An 18,959-nucleotide genomic window follows, 5' to 3' on the forward strand; every position below is an offset into this window, starting at 1 on the left:
ATTTTTTTTTATATAAGGTAAAAACTGTGGGTAATGTAGGGTCCCAAATAGCACTGACAGGTTTCCTTTAACCTGCTGTCCCAGAAAAATCTGCTCACATTTTTTTTTAGAAAGTTTCATCGTGTCACTGTCCTTTGCCGAACTCTAACAAATCAGAGATGCCCACCAAGGTGGTTGTACCAAGTTTTCATGTTTTCCCCTATCCACAGGATAAATATCTGATCAGTGAGGGTCCATCTGCTGGGACCCCCATGGATCATGGAGCTCTGGTACTACAGAGATTGGGGTGCCGGTATCACTAATAGTTAAAGCAGCAGGGGTCTAACTGATGGAGTAGAATTGGCCTAGCAAACTAATAATAGATGCATACTTGACCTGCTGCTTCAACTATTAGTGAGACTGGGACCCAAATATCTGGAGTACCGGAGCTCCATGATCAGTGGGGGTCTCAGCACTGACCCTCACTGATCACACGATAACATGCAAACTTGGTACAACCGCTTTAAGACAGACTTGTGTTTCTTGTAAAAGTAGTGACAAAATGCTGTCATATTTCAAAGTCACATTGTGCACATTACAGCAGGTTGAGGTTAATCCCTGATATCCCCATCAATTGTAAAAATGGGTTAAGTTTTGGGGCCCTTCAGCTTTACGTAAAAAGATAAGTACAGTCAATATATTGCAAAACTTCTAATAGGGACTGTACATAGTAGAGAGTGCTCCCCTATGTTCTAGTTGTGGGTCAAGACCTCAGCGCCCACTCCCCAACTTATGATAGATGTCATTTGAATTTTCAGGGAAGGCTACAAGACCTATTAGCTCAATCTACCTTGTTGTGCAGTCGTGTATATCTGGAGAAGGATAACTACTAAAAAGTTTGGAAAAGTTGGGTGACCACTATGTCCACTATCTAAAGCTTGAAATAGATAAGCCGTTAAGGTTGCAATAACAATGTGATTGCCTTTTTATCCAGGATGTGTGCCTGGCTCCCCAACATCTGTTCTCAGCGCACATGTGTGACTGGCACACTTCAAAAAGAGCAGCATACTGCTATGTCCATGTTCTCATCGGGAAGCAGTATGACTACTGTGATGGGAAGCCCTTTCCCACGTTCTCCCACCTCATTCTAAAGCTTGTCCCTATTGTATAACACACTCTCCACCTGCTCTGCTGGGAGCAGGGGTATTATCCTCAGGCAATTCACAGTCAATTTACCATGCTGTAATAGATGCCTCCTCTATTGTCCTGCTGAATGCATGTATTGGCTATGTGAGTGTGGGAAAGTCTGACAAGTGAGGGACTCATGCATTTGTATGCAAGCTCGGGGGTATAAATAGAAGAGCCCTGGCTCAACATCCCAGATCACTTCTAGCTCGGCTCTGGAAACTCAGCAGCTCCTTGCACCCTGCAAAACATGGCACCCACCAACATGACTATGGATAGCCTCTCACCTAAGGAGAAAAACAAAGTAAGTTTCATATCACTTTGCCTCGCCTTTGATTCCTTATGTCCTAATATTTCATGTTTTACTATCCTGTGTATGAACCAGTTGACTTATATTTTTGTATTATTTAATTTTAGCTGAGAAAACCCATTGTGGAGAAGATGCGCAGAGATAGGATTAATAACAGCATCGAGAAACTCAAACTTCTCCTGGAGAAAGAGTTCCAGAAACAACAGCCCAATGTCAAGCTGGAGAAAGCTGATATCCTGGAGATGGCTGTGAGCTACCTACAACAAAAAAGTAAGTTGTCCCATAGTTATCATTCTGCAATCTCAAGTCCAAGACCTTGATGTTCTCCTTAATAAAAAACAAAACGCAGAAGACTTATCTCTTGTTCTGCTTTCCTTCCAGATCAACCACAGAGCATTCCTGTTGAACATCTACAGCAGGATTACAACCAAGGCTACTCCTGGTGTGTCAAAGAAGCTCTGCAGTTCCTATGCCACTACCCAAAAAGTGGAGAGGCCCAAAAGCAACTTCTCAACCACTTGAAGGTTCCTCAGAATAGTCCTACTTTTTGTGACCAGAAAAAAGCCACCTTAGCAAACGTACCATCCAAAATCTGGAGGCCATGGTAAACTGGAGGAGTTTAAGGACCGTACGACATAAGTAATGGACTTCTGCCAGTAAGGAACTATGTTCTACTCCAGTACGTTTGGATACAAGGAAGAAGTTATCTTCAGCATCCAAAAGAGACTATTTTTGAAAAGTGTTCTATTATCCTAAGGATACCTTCAAAAAGTATTTCCATATTGAGGACTTTACGTTGCCTTGCAACATGTAGTGGGTTATTGTAGGACCCTATTGAGCAGCAGGAAACCTTATGAAGGAGTCCCTTGCCCTGCTCATTCTACAATGTGTATCTTCTAAGAAGTTGTCTAAGGAGGAAGGTCACTGAGAACGGTATATGTTCTTATGTCTTCCTTCCATGAAGAGGTCTATAAGATTTCTAGTGATGTGCCTTAGTATTCCTAACAGGACAATCAAAAAATGTGTTGTTTACAACTTCTATGAAGTTTTGACTGTATTTGCCTTGCAAAGGCTTCTTTATACGTGGCAACTGGTGGCCTTCTCAGCATTTGCTTACTATAAAATGCTGATACTTATAGTTGCTCAAGAAGTCTGATGCCATAGATTGCCTTACTATGTCTGTAACTTTATTCTTAAGTGCCTATATATCCATATTGTATTCTCTAAGAAGAAATCTATCGGGGGTGATATTGTGTACCCAAATGGGTTTTTATAATCAGCGTGTTCCCTGGAGACGTCTCCAGGACATCCTGAGAACCATGTACCTTTTATAAGGATGACTGTTCCAAGATGGGATGAAGTGTTTCTCAGATTTTCTGAGGACTACTCATCTACTTACATAAAAAAAAACTAGACTTTTTGTTTTAAAAAAGACACTGTACAAAATATTTTTGTATGGTAACTGCAAGTGTAGTTACTCGTAATGAATTGTATTTTCCATCCTGGGGGATGTTTCTTGTATTAAGTGTTTTGTACACAGAAACTGTAATTTCATGGTCTCAAAAGACTAAAGGAATATTACCTGAAACGGAATAAAATATTCCCTAAAATATTTGGTGATATCTGGTGTGAACTTCTTGATGTTGTCTCTGTCACACACACGTCACCCATAAACCTTTACATTTGTATTTGTTCCAGCCATCCTACAGCTATACAGAATAAAAGTGCTCCATTTACTGTATAGTGGCCATGTAGGGGTACTGCAGCTCAGCTCCCCATTCCTTTTATAGAAGCTGCAGTCCTTTGACATGTTACTGTGTATCCAGTGTGATGACCAACACTAACCCCTTTCCAAAATCCACCAAACACATAGAGCAGAAGATAATGAAGGAGGTGCTCTGGCTTGGGACTCCATTTATACCTGGATGAAGTGTCAGCGTGTGCAGCCGAGACTCCCATCCCAGCAGTCAGACCACCACAAATAACACTATATATACCCTGCAAGCAGCTGCCTCCCTGAGTGGTGCCACAGGGGAGAAAGTGACCCCTCCTCACACACCCCTTACCCTTTTTACTCATACAGCCTTCACCCCAAAGTTCCTCACCTCACACAGACTGCTCCCCCAGGTCCCTCTTCTCACAAAGTATGCAAAACAATGTCCTCTTTTTACTTTTCACAGGTTCTCCCCCTCTTATACCTGCTCACCTAATTCCTTCTAACACAGACTGCTCCTCCTGCCCTCCTCCTTCTTATATAGACTGTTCCCCCATGTCCTCCTATCTCCTTCTCACACATACTGCTCCATGTCCTCCTCCTTTTCAGACTTCTCTACTCATTTCCTCCTCCTTTTCACAGACTTTCCTCCCCATGTTCTCCTCCTTCTCACAGACTTTCCTCCCCATGTTCTCCTCCTTCTCACAGACTTTCCTCCCCATGTTCTCCTCCTTCTCACAGACTTTCCTCCCCATGTCCTCCTCCTTCTCACAGACTTTCCTCCCCATGTCCTCCTCCTTCTCACAGACTTTCCTCCCCATGTCCTCCTCCTTCTCAGACTTTCCTCACCATGTCCTCCTCCTTCTCACAGACTTTCCTCCCCATGTCCTCCTCCTTCTCACAGACTTCTCTCCCCATGTTCTCCTCCTTCTTACACAGACTTCTCTCCCCATGTTCTCCTCCTTCTTACACAGACTTCTCTCCCCATGTTCTCCTTCTTACAGACTTCTCTCCCCATGTTCTCCTCCTTCTCACAGACTTTCCTCCCCATGTCCTCCTCCTTCTCACAGACTTTCCTCCCCATGTCCTCCTCCTTCTCACAGACTTTCCTCCCCATGTTCTCCTCCTTCTCACAGACTTTCCTCCCCATGTCCTCCTCCTTCTCAGACTTTCCTCCCCATGTCCTCCTCCTTCTCAGACTTTCCTCCCCATGTCCTCCTCCTTCTCAGACTTTCCTCCCCATGTCCTCCTCCTTCTCACAGACTTTCCTCCCCATGTCCTCCTCCTTCTCACAGACTTCTCTCCCCATGTTCTCCTCCTTCTTACACAGACTTCTCTCCCCATGTTCTCCTCCTTCTTACACAGACTTCTCTCCCCATGTTCTCCTCCTTCTTACACAGACTTCTCTCCCCATGTTCTCCTCCTCCTTACACAGACTGCCCTTCCAATGTCCTCCTCCTTCTCACAGAATGCTCCCCTCATGTTCTCCTCCTTCTCACACAGACTGCTCCCCCCACACCAACCCCCATTTCTCTACCAGTCCGCCCACACACAGACTGCTCCCCAATTCTAATTCCTTCTAACACTGATTGCTCTTTCAGTTCCACTCATTTTCACACAGACTGCTCCCTCTTGTCCTCCTCTTCTTACACAAACTGCTCTTCTCTTCCTGAATTTCTCACTCAGACTATTCTCCAAGTCCAATTTATTGTAACACACTTCTTTCAGTCCTCCTCCTTCTTACAGACTGCTTCCTTATATCCTCATCCTTCTCACACATACCTCTTCCTCAGTACTGCTCCTTATTGCACAGACTGCTCCCCCATATCATCCCCCTTCTCACACAGACAGCTCTCCCACTCTGTCCTCTTTTCACAGACCACTTAATCAGTCCAAAACCTTCTAATACAGACTGCTCTCCCTGCCCTTGTCCAACTCACGCAGACTGCTCACCCATATAATTGCCCTTCCAGTCCCTCTCTTTCATAAATATTCAGTGCTTCTCACAAATACTGCTCCCCAAGTCTAATTAACCCAGACTGCTCAGTTCTCGCCCATTTCAAGCTCCTTCTCCATAGACTGTTCCCCCATATCCTGCTCCTTCTCCATTGACTGCTCCCCCATATCCTGCTCCTTCTCCGTAGACTGCCCACTCATAGCTAGCCCCTTCTCCATAGACTGCTCCCCCATATCCTGATCCTTCTTCATAGACTGCTCCCCATATCATGCTCCTTCTCCATAGGCTGCTCCCCCATAGACTGCCCCCTCACTACTCCCCCACTGTCCTCATTATTGTCACTCTGGCAGCTCTCTTAGTCGTCCCCTGCACACAGTCTTCTCCCTCAGGACCCCTTCTCCCTCCACTGACTTGCTCTCCCTCTTCCTGCACGTCAGGTTTGCCCCTCCCACATTAGAGTCTTGTCACGTGGTCATGACGTGGTCGGAGGGCCTTTAGCCCACTAGGAAATAGCATCTACTGATGAGTGGAGCCAACATGGACAAAAGCATCACCCTCCCCGCAGACGAGATATTCCGGAACCTGGAGAACGCTAAGCGCTTCGCCATTGACATCGGTAAGTGCCGCCCCATCAGTGCCCGGGCCAACCCGCAGCGGAGCCCAAGTCACCAGCAGATGCCTTCAGCCTGCCAGTTACCGCAAGTTAGCTCCTCTACAATATACTGACTTTGCCGCATAGCCTTATGGGAAGTGTAGTTTCTTTCTTCTTGCATATCATAGCTGCTACTGAGACTTAGAACTACATCTCCCTAAAGTCTTGGCAACTGCGGAGCTTTGTGGAAGTTGTAGTTTAAAGGGAGGGACGGTGGAATGTTTAATAGTGCTGAAGCGTGGAAAGAACTACATTTCCCATGATGCTCCTCCGTATACCCTGCAGGGACGTGAAGCAGAATGTAAACAACCTGCTGGATGTAATAGTTATCAGAGCAGTGGTGTGTGCATGTGCTGTCATGTATGGTTATATAATGGAGGTCACAGCACTCCCTACTGTTTTATACGTGCCCTGTGATGCATGTATCTCATGCTCCTAGGCCATTGCTATGAATGTACAATCAGCATGTAACATATGAGCTGTTATATATTAATGTATGGCCCTACTGGCTCTACCCTATAGACAGATACTTCTGGGTACTGGCCAGGGATCCATTTTCAGATTATATTAAGAACAGATCACTCCTAAAATATTAAATGGAACCTTTTCAGTGCCCCCCATGTTCACATCTGCAATAGTAAGCCCTATCCTAAACAGTTTTTATAATCCTTACTTTTTTTTTTTTTTATTAATTTCATAAACTTATATCAAAGTTGACCTTCTTCCCTCTTTTGTTGTGTTCATTCATTGAGGAGCAGTTTCCTCTGTACCTTCTAGAAACCTTTCTGTCATAGAGAGATTAAAAAAAGCAAGGCCATTGCATTGCTACCACCCCTCCCCCTTGATTCTCCCCTCCTGGCATCTCTATTCTGGTCCGGACCCGGCTCCTCTTCTCGCTAACCGCATCAGGTAATTCTCATGCTTGCGTCATCAGCATCTTCTTACAGACATGCGCAGATGAAGGGGAACCGGTGCCTGGCCACCGCGTTGATCTGCGCATGCACCGCACTGTGGTTGGGGTTTCTATGCAGTAAGGCCTCCTTCACACGCCTGTCTGTGGGGATGTATGTGTGTCCGCATATACGTCCCCATAGACGATAATGGCGGCGGTACGGTGCCACACATGTTTGGCACCATTCCCTGCCGTACACTGGGAAAAGATAGAGCATGCTCCGCTTCATCTGTGCATGTCTGCGAGAAGATGCTGACTGTGCAGGCGTGAGAATTGACTTACGAGGTTAGCGAGAAGAGGGACCAGGATTGGGTAGTAAGGAGGGAAAAGAATCAAGGGTGGTGCGGCTAGTAATGTGATGGGTGCGTGTTTTGTGAATATGCATGATGACAGAACGGTTTCCCGAGGGTGGGGGGAACCGCTGCTTAATGAACACACCCAGATGACACCGGACACACCAGAAGAGGAGAGAAGATAACATTTTTATATAAGTTAATGAAATTAATAAAAAAAAATGTTTGAATAGGGCTTACTATTGCTGATGTGCACATGGGGTGCCCAGAAAAAGGGGCTCCTGGTGACGGTTTCTCTTTAACCCCATGGTTGTGTGGGTAAAAAATACTGTACTTCGGAACTGCATTCTCAATTCAGTTCTTTATCATCCAATAAATTTAAAATCTCTGTGTATGGATACATCCATGGCCGCTTTACCATAATACCCTGTAACGTTAGAAGCCCATGACTGTGATTGGTCCATGAATCACAGTCCATATTCTGGATGGATTTCACGGATTGACCACAGTGCGAATAACGGGTCAACAGCCATCAAAGTGATATATGATGTAAGGAGTCAAGCTTCACATTCATAACAGTGGGTAAGAAGGGAATCTTTGTATGATATATCACCATACACTGTCCTCTCCGACATCGTCGGTCCATGAAATTTGATGAGAGCACGGACCATGATTCACAACCGCAGTCATGTGGCTGCTCTCTTCTAAAAACATAACACAACACATGTCCACAGGTTGTGTGATGTATTTTTATTTTGAATCTTTGGGAAATTTTTTTTTTGTAAACCTTTTGAAATAGATCTGCACCTTGATCACCAGGGTTGTAATATGGGTTGCAGCTGGGCCCAAGAGGTTTGGGGGGCCCATAAGGTGTCACTTTGCCATAAGATTAGTACTATAAACCATACATTATAGTCAGGGGCCTGGCACAGACCATGCAGTGGGGCTCATCAGCTTCAAGCTACGCTGCTGCTCATCACATAATATATTAGGCTTCAACACATGAACACCATGCACTCTCGGGCCGCAGACAGTGGGCTTGTGCTCCGTTATTTGTGGGGCCCATGTGTCTACACCAATGGCAATAGAAAAAGTTAGCGGAAATGGTTTTGCAATAGGTTCCAAGTACAGGCAGTCCCTGGGTTAAGTACAAGATAAGTTCTGTCGGTTTGTTCTTAAGTTGAATTTGTAAGTAGGCCGGAACTGTATATTTTCTAATTGTAACCCCAGCAAAATTTTTTTGGTCTCTGTGACAATTGGATTTTAAAAATGTTGGATTGTCATAAGAACCAGGATTAACAATAAATCTTAATTGCAGACATCTTTAATAACTGTTACAGCTGTTTATTGTAGCCCAAGGCTAAAGTACAGTAAATTACCAACATCCAGAGGTCCGTTTGTAACTAGGGGTCATCTGTAAGTCGGGTGTTCTTAAGTCGGGGACTGCTTGTTCTATATGTAACCAAGGGTGAAAGGGTAAGACTTCCTGCACATAAACAAGCTGATTCTCTTCTGCTCCTTTGGCTCCTAAATCGAGCTATGGTCTTGGCACTAATACCATGGCAAAAATTATGTGTGACTGTCTATGGTCGCCCTCTGTTTGGAGAAGAGAAAAGAATAATGCCTGGTCCAATTCATTACTATCGGCCGTGCAGTTAGAAGGATATATTCAGCCAAAAAAATCCACCATAAACCAAATGCAGTTTTTTTTTTCTCAGATGCCTTTGATGCAGTGAAATTATACCCCATGACAGCAACTCTTCCGCAGACTTACTACTATATATATAACTTAACCTTGTGCTGAGAAGGATCAGACCTTGTATAATCTAGCTGGCCAGTTATAGGGACAGGTAGCTGGAGCTAATCCCTCTAAATCTAGAGATCTTTATTTAGAGGTATCTGTTAAGCTATTTTTGCATTACTTACAGAGAAACACATGGCCTTCTCCTCCTCTAAATATGGTTAGAGCATGTGGCCACTTTTTCGGGGTGCATTTTACTGCCTTCATATAAAACCTAAGTCCCTTATTGAGAGATTCTTTCACAGTTTTGTGACTTTCAGTATTCTAGTAATAAGTTAAGTATTCGCTATCCCTCGCTGGGACCCCCACCAAGCAAAAGAAAGGGGGTTCAACAATGTATGGCTGTACCCCTTAAAAGGGGATTGGCGTAGAGGTTATAGCCTATCTGTTGGGTAGGGGAGAACTGCTTGATTGTTGGAGGTATGATGACTGGGAACTTCACCAAATGGGAAAGTCTCCCCAACATCCCCCATGTATGTACTGTGCTCTGGAGAGAAGACAAGCACAGTGTACATTGACAGCCTTTGGTGAGAATAATGGGGGTCATGTACATTCATGCCTTTGGTGTGAATAATGGGGATGTCTGAAGGATGTTCATTGATGTAGCAGTTATGAATGATACATTGAAAAGGGAATAACCTATAATTGCTGGAATACTGTTAAAGGAACACAACCATACTTTTTGAGCTATCCGTGGATAGATTAAAGGGATTGTGCACAATTTCACATATAAATTGTGCCTGTATGGTGGCCCATTGAGGTCATATGGCTTCTCTAAATTGTCATACATGGTAAATAAATCACCATTCATATGAAGATTTTACCTCTATATCCAAATCTTCTACGTAAAAGTACATACTTACACGCAGAGGGGAAGATTTATCAGTAGTGTCTGAGGTAAAACTGTTCTAGTTGCCGAAACCAATCGGAGCTCAGCTTTTTATATTTTATTTAACGGCTGTGGGAAAATGAAAGTCGAGCTCTGATTGGCTGCCATGGGCAACTAGAACATTTCTGCCCTCAGACACTTCTAATAATTCTCTCCCGAAGTCCGTAAGGTGGAACAAGTGTTTTTATTGTTATAATAGTTTTGTGTAATAGTCGCTAATGCCTCAGATGTCAAGGTGTTAAATAGGCATAAGGAAATGGAGGAACGGGCTCACATATTTTATGCTTTAGAAAAACGGAGGAGTTATAGGACCATATACGCTGGTGCCACACTAATTAGAGGTCCATCTAATGCAATTTTTTTCTACCCAGTTAGATTCACTGGGGGAGATTTATCAAGCAAACCTGTTCTAGTTTCTCATGGCAACCAATCAGAGCTCAGATTTAATTTTATAAATGGCTGTAGGAAAATGAAAGCTGAGCTCTGATTGGTTACCATGAAAAATTAGTACAGTTTTGCTCTTAGACACTTCTGATCCGTCAGTACACACACACTTCACTTAGGCAAAGCCTTATGCTGTTGGGATCAATAAAAGTTGTCTTGACCTTTTAACTATAAAACAGATTAAAATACTTGTCGTCTGCTCAGGCTTTACTACGTCTGAATGTCGGCAGAATCTGGGACGTGACGATTCTTTGGCAATGATACGGTAAACTTTGTTTGCTAGGTTAGAAGGGAAGTATTTCTTGTGTGGAAAGACTCACCAGGAGTTTAGGTTATGGGTGAACAAAGTTACAAATATCCTGAGTTTATAATCTGCTTTAATGTTTGTTGTAGTTTCCATACTTCAGTTCTTTTCGGTTATTTTTTTTTCATTACCTTAATTCCTGGATTTTGCAGTCCAGTTGGTTCTTGTACTTAGTGATTTAAAGGATAGATCTGTTTCCTCACACTGAATTCAGAATGGGCGAGAATTTCAAGGCTTGATGTGTAGTTTGTGGGGAAAATTCCATTAAAAACATCTGTCGACTTAATCTGTATGTTCCTTTATTGGTTGTACATGCTTACAAATACACTGGGGCTCAATTACTAAGGGCTCTGTGGCCGCACTTTCATCGGGTTTCCCGGATTTTTCCGTATTTCGGCGGAATTCAGCGCACGCGATCGGATTTCAGCGCAATCGCGCCGGCTTCCACGCGACAGAAATTGAGGGGCGTGGCCGTTGGACAACCTGACTGATTCGGAAAGCCCACGGAATTTAAAAAACGAAATGTTTCGCAAGATCAAGCACTTACATGCATCGGGAAGAAGCAGGTGAACTGCGGCGGACCTCAGTGCAGCAGCGACACCTGCTGGATATCAGACGCACGACCTTAGTGAATCCCGACAGAACCCGAATCCACGTCGGAGACCGCTGGATCGTGACTGGACCGGGTAAGTAAATGAGCCCCACTGTTTCCTAAAATACTGCCCCATCTGTGCACAGGTTGTCTCTAGTATTGCAGTGTAGTTCCATTCAAGGCAATGTAGTTTTGCTATAACACAAGGCGGATCATAAAGCCACATGGTTTAATTATTGTGTTTTACAAACTTTTTGCACTTCACAGTATAGTCTCGTGACTTTTTGTGTGTGTGTGTTTGTGCTGAGTGTCCAAGTATTTGCTGCTGTTGTGATTTATTTTCATTTATGTCAGCTTTTCCTCCCCAGGTGGCTCCCTAACAAAGTTGGCCTATTATTCTACAGTACAGCATAAAGTAGCCAAAGTCAGGTCATTCGATCACACCGGGAAGGTAACTATTTATACCGTATTTATATCTGTAACAAACACAACTGAAATAGTGATTATCATCACCCAAAACCAGAATATGTAACTTCTACATCTCATATCTTAATATTAAAAAAAAAAAAAAAAAAAAAAAAAAAAATGCAAATTGCCGCATATTTTTTCTTAAAATTAAGTATATGAGAAGCTAAAAGAAGAGCGGATGCTGACAGAGGGTGTGTGGTTTACAAACCTTGATCCTTGTGGTAGATTTCCTTATAAGGAGTTATTCCAAGTATTATTGTTATGCCCTATTCACAGGATAGGGGATAACAATCTGATTGGTGGCAGTCCAAAGTTGGGACCCCTAATCCCTCTTTCTTCTATAGAGGATTAAATATGGCATTAGTTGTTTATAAATACATGAGAGGGTATTCTCTTTGTACTGATGGCTTTCATTCTCGTCTCTTGTTTAGGATGCGGATCAAGCATTGTTATATGAAATATCGGAACAAGAAGAGATCACTGCGCGGCTTCATTTCATCAAATTTGAAAACACATATATAGAAACCTGCCTGGATTTCATCAAAGATCACCTGGTGAATACAGACACCAAGGTTATCAAAGCAACTGGAGGAGGAGCCTACAAATTTAAAGACCTCATTGAAAAGAAATTGGGATTAAAGTAAGAATTATTTGCCAAATACATTTGAAAGTCTCTTTTAAAGGACATCAATTATCGGATTTACTCATGGCAGATGTCCAAAACTTACTTGCCCGTCCCGTCTGTCAGGGGATGGTCTCACTTTTATGAAGTCCTGGGACATCGGCATTGTTTTTGCATGTATTAGTGGGAGCGTGCATGTATTAGCGGGAGCGTGCATGTATTAGTGGGAGGTGGAGCCGAGAGGCACTTGGGTGGCGTAGCCCTGAGCATCTCTGGCTCATTTGAATATCTTTGTAACGTCTTTTTTAGAACAATGTAGATGTCAAAGGACTTCATAAAAGCGATATCATCCCCTGACAGACAGGACAAGCAAGTATGTTTGGGACATCTACCTTCAGTAGATCTGATGGTAGATGTCATTTACGTCCTTATAATAATATGGATTTGTATTTCTTCCTAGAGTCGATAAGGAGGATGAAATGACTTGTCTGATAAAGGGATGTAATTTTGTTCTAAAGAATATTCCACATGAGGCATTTGTGTATGTCAAGCATGCCGATCCGGAGTTTCGATTTCAAACCACTCACCCCAATATTTTCCCATATTTACTAGTCAATATAGGATCAGGAGTATCTATAGTTAAGGTAAGCTTTATAAAATTGTTTTGTTTTTGTTTTTTCTTTTTGGTGGTAGATGGTCAGTGTGTTTTTTTTTTTTTTTTTTTTTTTTTTTTTTTTTAATTTATTTTTTTACACCCCTTATTTTATACTCCTATGCCTCATGGTGACTGTATGACTGACTGGTCCTGCTTCATGAACAACCAGCAGTTGATAAAATTGGTTCTTGTTATTCCCTGGCAGGTAGAGACAGAAGACAAGTTTGAGCGTATTGGAGGAAGCTCTATAGGAGGTGGTACGTTTTGGGGGCTCGGAGCTTTACTTACCAAGACAAAGGTCAGGACTGCAACTTTATTTTTGAGAAATGCCTGTGGAGTTTTGCTAAACTTTTTCCTAAATGTGTTTTTGGAATCGCCACAGAGAATGTTACATTGCGCAGGCTGTTATACATCCACCTTCCACTGTTTGAGATTACATCAGGCAGAGGTAGCGGAAAGTGCTTAGAGAGCAAGGGGGAGGATGAGACTGTGTAACAGCCTGTGAAGCCTGAACATGGAGGGGGCTGGTAATATCCCCAGAACCCTTCATGATCATTAGCATAAAGTTGATTTTAGAAGGAAGGAGGCTCTGGCTAACAAATAAGATATTTGATATACATTTGGAGAGAAAAAGATCTGGACCGCTTATCCACACATTTTGCAATGATATATTGCTGCTGCGCTACATTAACAAAATGAACTTGAGGTTGTTGGTTACATTTTGATCAAATTACATGAGGCCATTAACTACTTCACAGTGACCCCTCAGTGGGTCCCTATACTATTGGGTGCAGCATCGCATGGCATCCACCGCAGCCACAACACAGTACCAGCAGAGTCCAAGACCTGGGTTCCGGTTCCGCACCAGCACAGCGGAAATGGTGGATACCATGCAACGCCGCACCATGTGAACAGGTCTTGAATGCTCAAGTATGGGCGCTGGGGGGCTTTTGGGTCTCGGTCCCTGCTGGTGCAGGTGGACGCTTTATAGTGTCACACCATATAATGTAGGGGCCCACTAAAACAAGGTCACCGTGAAGTGGTTAGTGTGCTTAAGTAATTTGATGTAACTAACAACCTCCAGCTCATTTTGTTAATGTAGCCTAGCGGCAAAAGATAATTGTATAATGTGTGGATGTGCGGTCCAGATCTTTTTCTCTCCGAAGGTTAAAATATAGATCCAGGCACCATGACTGTAGTAATCTTCTTATGAGTAGGTGTCCCTGGTTTATCATGATGGATTTTGATGGTAGATTCCTTTTGAAGTCTTGCGCTCCAATTCTGGATATATTTTCTATACTCAAGGAAGGGTTGACTGCCCTCTACATTTTTGTCTTCTACAGAAGTTTGATGAATTGCTTCAACTGGCGGCCAAAGGACAACACACAAATGTGGACATGCTGGTGAAGGATATATATGGAGGCGGTTACCAAATCCTGGGATTAACAGGAAATCTAATTGCAAGCAGCTTTGGCAAGTCTTCTACTGTAGATAAAGGTAATAGACATCAGTATAGAAATCTGATCCTATGTCTGGTAAACTCTTATGAAACCTCCTTGGCAGATAATATTCTATGGGTGCCCTCCATACCCGCCATTGATTGTAAATTACTATATTATATAGCTCCTGTTATTACTACTAAAAATCTGAGTAATTTTGACAACTGGGTTGTTCCATTCCCCTACACAATTTTGCAAGAATTGCGAATTGCACTTGCATACTAAGTTCTGTACTATTCTTTGGTGCGGGACCACCTGCAAACGCATAGGTTTGAGTTCCCCCGTCTGAACTCGCTCATGGGCAACGGGTTTGGCACTGCCAGCACTGAATGGATATTGTTGGGATGTTCATGGACTCCTATCAGACTGGTGTCCAATTTATTCATACATTCCTAGGAAGGGTAATAGGAACAATACTACACATTTTTTTAGCACACAGATTTTTGACGCCTTGCATGCCAGTGTGCCAAGCAATTTCATTTTATCATGTTTTTGCTCACCTGTTTTTTGAAAAGTGGTCAGGGAGCAAGGTGGGCTGGGGGGGGGGGGGAGGGACGTACTTGGTAATCTGTATCTACTACAGCCATTTTAGTGCACCAGTGATCACATTTCTGCATCAAAATCTGGATGTTGGAGCTATTGGTTTTGAACAGTAGCGGAACATCTTGCATCCTTTTTTTATACAGGCAAAAAATAGAAACAGGAACCTCTCGGTGAAATCTTTGCAGTTAGTTGTTTGCACAAATTTGGTGCTATATCTGCCCCATGACCATTATAAGGTTTAATGGAGCAGCAGTTTAAATGCAAGAGTACCATTTCATTGAAAGTGGGAATATGGAGTGCCAGAACCACAAGCCTACGGATAAAGCCATCGGAATACATAAACCGCAACACACCTTTTATCTGACAAATAAGGTGTCTGCACCCAAATCCATTCCTATTCCTTTCTTCTGCTGTAGAATTCTCCAAAGAAGACATGGCAAAAAGCTTATTACACATGATCAGCAATGACATTGGCCAGTTGGCTTGTCTCTATGCCAAACAACATAACCTATCTCAAGTATACTTCGGGGGGTTCTTCATCAGAGGTCACCCTGTCACAATGCACACCATCACATACAGCATCAACTTCTTCTCCAAGGTAAGGTGGATGAAATTGGGAGAATACTTTACTAATAAGATGATCTAATTGTCAGAGATTAGTTAAACGGACTTGTCACAAAATTTTTTTCCATTAAACTACCCCCTCAGGTAGAACATAAAATGTCCTTTCTAAAATTCAAAACTCAAGGTACACCAGCGCTCATCAGATTAACTATGAAACTGTATAGGGCCTTCAAAATGGGGACAGTGCATCTTTAGGGACCTTCATTGTACATGGGTTATTTGCACACAAATGTATGCCTGCCCAGCCATAATTGAATGGGCACACAGGATGCACGCTGGAAAGGAGGAGGCAGAAGTGCTGCGCACCCCTCCCCTCTCCATTAGGATGCAGGGCACACAGCCATACACGGGGAGAACATAGAACATTACGCATCCCACTGTATTACCGCCGGAACCCATTGCTGTCTATGGGGACGTATGTACGTCCCCATGAGGATCAGGTGAATGCAGCCTTAGAGTATTTGAGCTGTGTTTAACAAGCCAAACTGGAGTAAAATTCTGATTGAATAACTAAACACTTGATGGAAAAAAACATGGTTATCTTTACATATTGCTTGTCTCAATCATCTGCTCCCACTATAGAAGCCCACCGATGTATATACGCGGCGATCTTGTATAAAATATAGAGTATAGTGGTACCTTTTATGTTGCTTCAATGTACTCTGTTTACGGTGAGGGGTAAAATTTCCAAAGGTCCCGTAGTGCACCTCCAGTGACCCTGCAGTATGGTTCATGTCCTCCTGCTAGATCCAATGGTGGTATTTGAAGTATATAATCCAATTCGGTGTCGCACTAGGAGTGTAGCCCGGGTAGTGGCTATGGCTCCATACACAGTCCAGAATGAGTTTCGTCTGGTGACGTCACCAAACTACAGCGAGTGGATAAACTTGTATTTTGTATATTTCTCCTAAACTTAAAAAGACATTTTACAAAATAAAATGCTAAAGTTAAAAAAAAGTGTTTGTAAATTATTTAATTAATTTAAGGAAGATGCACTATAATAAAAAATAAAAATTAATTACAGTTCTGTGCTATTGCTAATATAAGGCACAATATCTACTGCCTGCAACATAAAATATAGATAATTGGCATCATTGTTCCTGATGTGCGGTATTTGTACTTTTTATATCTTTTATCTATATAGGGTCCAATGTAATAAAGAATTTGGTCCTTTGTATGTTTCATGACTTGGGACAATAAAAAATGTGGGGCTGATATATAGATAATGTTTAAGCTGTGTATATCATTTACCTGTCCCTAATTTATGCAAAGGCAAATAATTCTATTTCGCTATTAAGACCAATAGGAATACCAAGTTACTTTCCACTCTCGACATTTGTTTGATGTAGTTACCACCCCTCCAACTACAATGGGGCACATGTATCAAACTTAACTTGCATTTTTCTTTAATTTTTGAGACTTTTCATGGTGCTTGTGCTCATTTGCGACTTTTTTTTTTTTTGCGCCTAAAACTATCTTCTTTCAAAGTTCGCCATTGTCTAGTTTCCTGAAGTGTTCCCTGAGTTATCACCTTAATCCAGATGTGAAAGTTGCAACTTTTTAAAAAAGTCACACATTTTTGTGCTAAGGCTGATCAAGCGTAGAAAATAGCTGTTTACGACTTTTGGAGACTTTTTGGGACTTTTCTTCTAAAAAGTCGCAAATTCACTACAGACCAAAAGCCACATGTATCGCTAAAGAAAAAACGTTAACCCCTTAACGCTGAAGCCTGAAACTCTTTTAACATATCCAAGTGATTTTAAAATTGTTTTCTCGTGACACTTTGTACTTCATGTTATTTAAAAAATTTTGGTGTTATGTTTTGCATTTATTTATGAGAAAATCAGATACTTGGTGAAAAATTTGGAAAAATTCTTGATTTTTGAACTTCAAAATGTTCTACTTTTTCCATACATAGTCATAACCGCAAAAAAATGTAATAACTAACATTCACTAAATGTCTTCTTTATGTGGACATGGTTTTTTAGACATCCTCTTATTTTTGTAGGATGTTATCGGCCTTTGAATTTTAGGTGCGATTTTTCACATTTTCATAAAAAACACAAAATCCTGCTATTGAGGGACCTGCTCAGGTTTCAAATCACTTTGAGAGGCCTAAATAAAAGTAAAACCCCATAAATTACCCCATTATAGAAACTACACCCCTCAACGTACGTAAAACAACTTTTTATGAAGTTTGTTAACCCTTTAATTGTTTTACAGGGGTTAAAACAAAATCGGATACAATTTTGAAAGTAAAATTTTTTGGCTAAATGAATGTGTTTTTCAAAAAATGTACAAATTCTCAGTGGATAAAATACCAAAATGCTCCACAAAATTTGATACCCAATCCCTCCCGTGTATAACAATACCCCATATGTGGGGGTAACCTGCTGTATGGGCACACGCCAGGGCATCGAAGGGAAGCTGCGCCATTCAGAGCAGATTATGCATTGTCACTTTTTATTGGCTATACAATCTTTATTTTTTTGGCAATTTGGACATATAAGGGCTTATTTTTTGCGACATGAGATGCACTTTACAAATAATTCATTTTCGTGGGTCATTAGCTTATTGATGAGATTTTATTAACTCTTGAATGTATGGGTGAAAAGAAAATTGTCAATTTTGGTTTACTTTTTTTTCGTATTTTTTATTTTTTTTTTCGTACACCGTTCACTAAAAATACTATATTATCTTTATTTTATAGGTGATTACGATTATGGTGATACCTCATTTATACAGTTTTTCATTTATTTTGACAATTTTACTGGATAAAAACTAATATAGAGGAAATCTCATTTGTTTTTGCATCGCCACCTTTTCGGAGACGTAACTTTAATAGTTTTTGGTTGACAGAGCTAGTTTTGGGCTTATTTTTTTCGAGTTGAGTTGTTCTTTTCAGTGGTACCATTTTAGCGCACATAACTTTGTTTGATCACTTTTTAGAACATTTTTGTGTAGAGATTTTATGAAAAATGTACATTTTTGGCGTGTTTTACGGGTTTTGTCTTTACGGCGTTCACCGAGCGGGTCCAAAAATGTTTCTGAGTTATTGTACGGATTGTTATGGACAATCACTTGTTCAAGCTCTTCTTCACATTACACAGTGTAATACAGATGTATTACACTGTGTAATGTAACACACCTGCCAGAAGGCACGGGCCCGGCTTACAGAAGAGGATCGCGCAGCCCCGGGCACCGGGGAGAAATCTCCGATCGCGGGTGTTAGAGGCGGGTGTAGGCTATAATATATAGCCGACACCCGCAGCTTCTGGCGCGGGCTCTGTTCTGGAGCCGGCGCCAGAAGCATGACGTACTATTACTGCATTTTGCGGGAACGCACCTCCCGCCATGCAGTAATAGTACGTCAAATGTCGGGAAGGGGTTAAGATACAACTGACCAACAGGAAAGCCAAGAAAAGTCTAAAAGTCAGAAAAGCCTGGCTTATGATACAGGCAGTCCCTGGGTTACG

General features: G+C 42.0%; 2 protein-coding genes across 2 annotated transcripts in view; both read left to right on the plus strand.

Annotated features, from left to right (window-relative positions):
- Positions 1-1,341: 1,341 nt before the first annotated feature.
- HES5 (hes family bHLH transcription factor 5) lies at positions 1,342-3,080 on the plus strand. The gene is made up of 3 exons (XM_072113253.1): positions 1,342-1,468; positions 1,582-1,744; positions 1,856-3,080. Exons 1-3 carry the CDS (start codon positions 1,415-1,417, stop codon positions 2,080-2,082), a joined length of 444 nt encoding a protein of 147 aa, XP_071969354.1. The 5' UTR covers positions 1,342-1,414; the 3' UTR covers positions 2,083-3,080.
- Positions 3,081-5,595: 2,515 nt separating this feature from the next.
- The window catches only part of PANK4 (pantothenate kinase 4 (inactive)), a 42,621-nt gene continuing 29,257 nt past the window's right edge, over positions 5,596-18,959 (plus strand). The window contains exons 1-7 of the mRNA XM_072155943.1: positions 5,596-5,761; positions 11,441-11,523; positions 11,972-12,180; positions 12,623-12,806; positions 13,023-13,115; positions 14,161-14,314; positions 15,276-15,457. Of these exons, the coding sequence (XP_072012044.1) occupies positions 5,668-5,761; positions 11,441-11,523; positions 11,972-12,180; positions 12,623-12,806; positions 13,023-13,115; positions 14,161-14,314; positions 15,276-15,457 (999 nt within the window). The 5' untranslated portion in view covers positions 5,596-5,667. The remainder of the gene's footprint in view (positions 5,762-11,440; positions 11,524-11,971; positions 12,181-12,622; positions 12,807-13,022; positions 13,116-14,160; positions 14,315-15,275; positions 15,458-18,959) is intronic.

The sequence above is a fragment of the Engystomops pustulosus genome, chromosome 6 (genome assembly GCF_040894005.1).
Source record: "Engystomops pustulosus chromosome 6, aEngPut4.maternal, whole genome shotgun sequence".
NCBI classification, from domain to species: Eukaryota; Metazoa; Chordata; class Amphibia; order Anura; family Leptodactylidae; genus Engystomops; species Engystomops pustulosus.

Excerpts from the sequence above, each read along its gene's own strand:
- HES5 (XM_072113253.1), top strand. The coding sequence starts at position 1,415 with ATGGCACCCACCAACATGACTATGGATAGCCTCTCACCTAAGGAGAAA. Across the intron at positions 1,469-1,581 it reads CACCTAAGGAGAAAAACAAA|CTGAGAAAACCCATTGTGGA; the intron begins GTAAGTTTCATA and ends ATTTAATTTTAG. Across the intron at positions 1,745-1,855 it reads GAGCTACCTACAACAAAAAA|ATCAACCACAGAGCATTCCT; the intron begins GTAAGTTGTCCC and ends CTTTCCTTCCAG.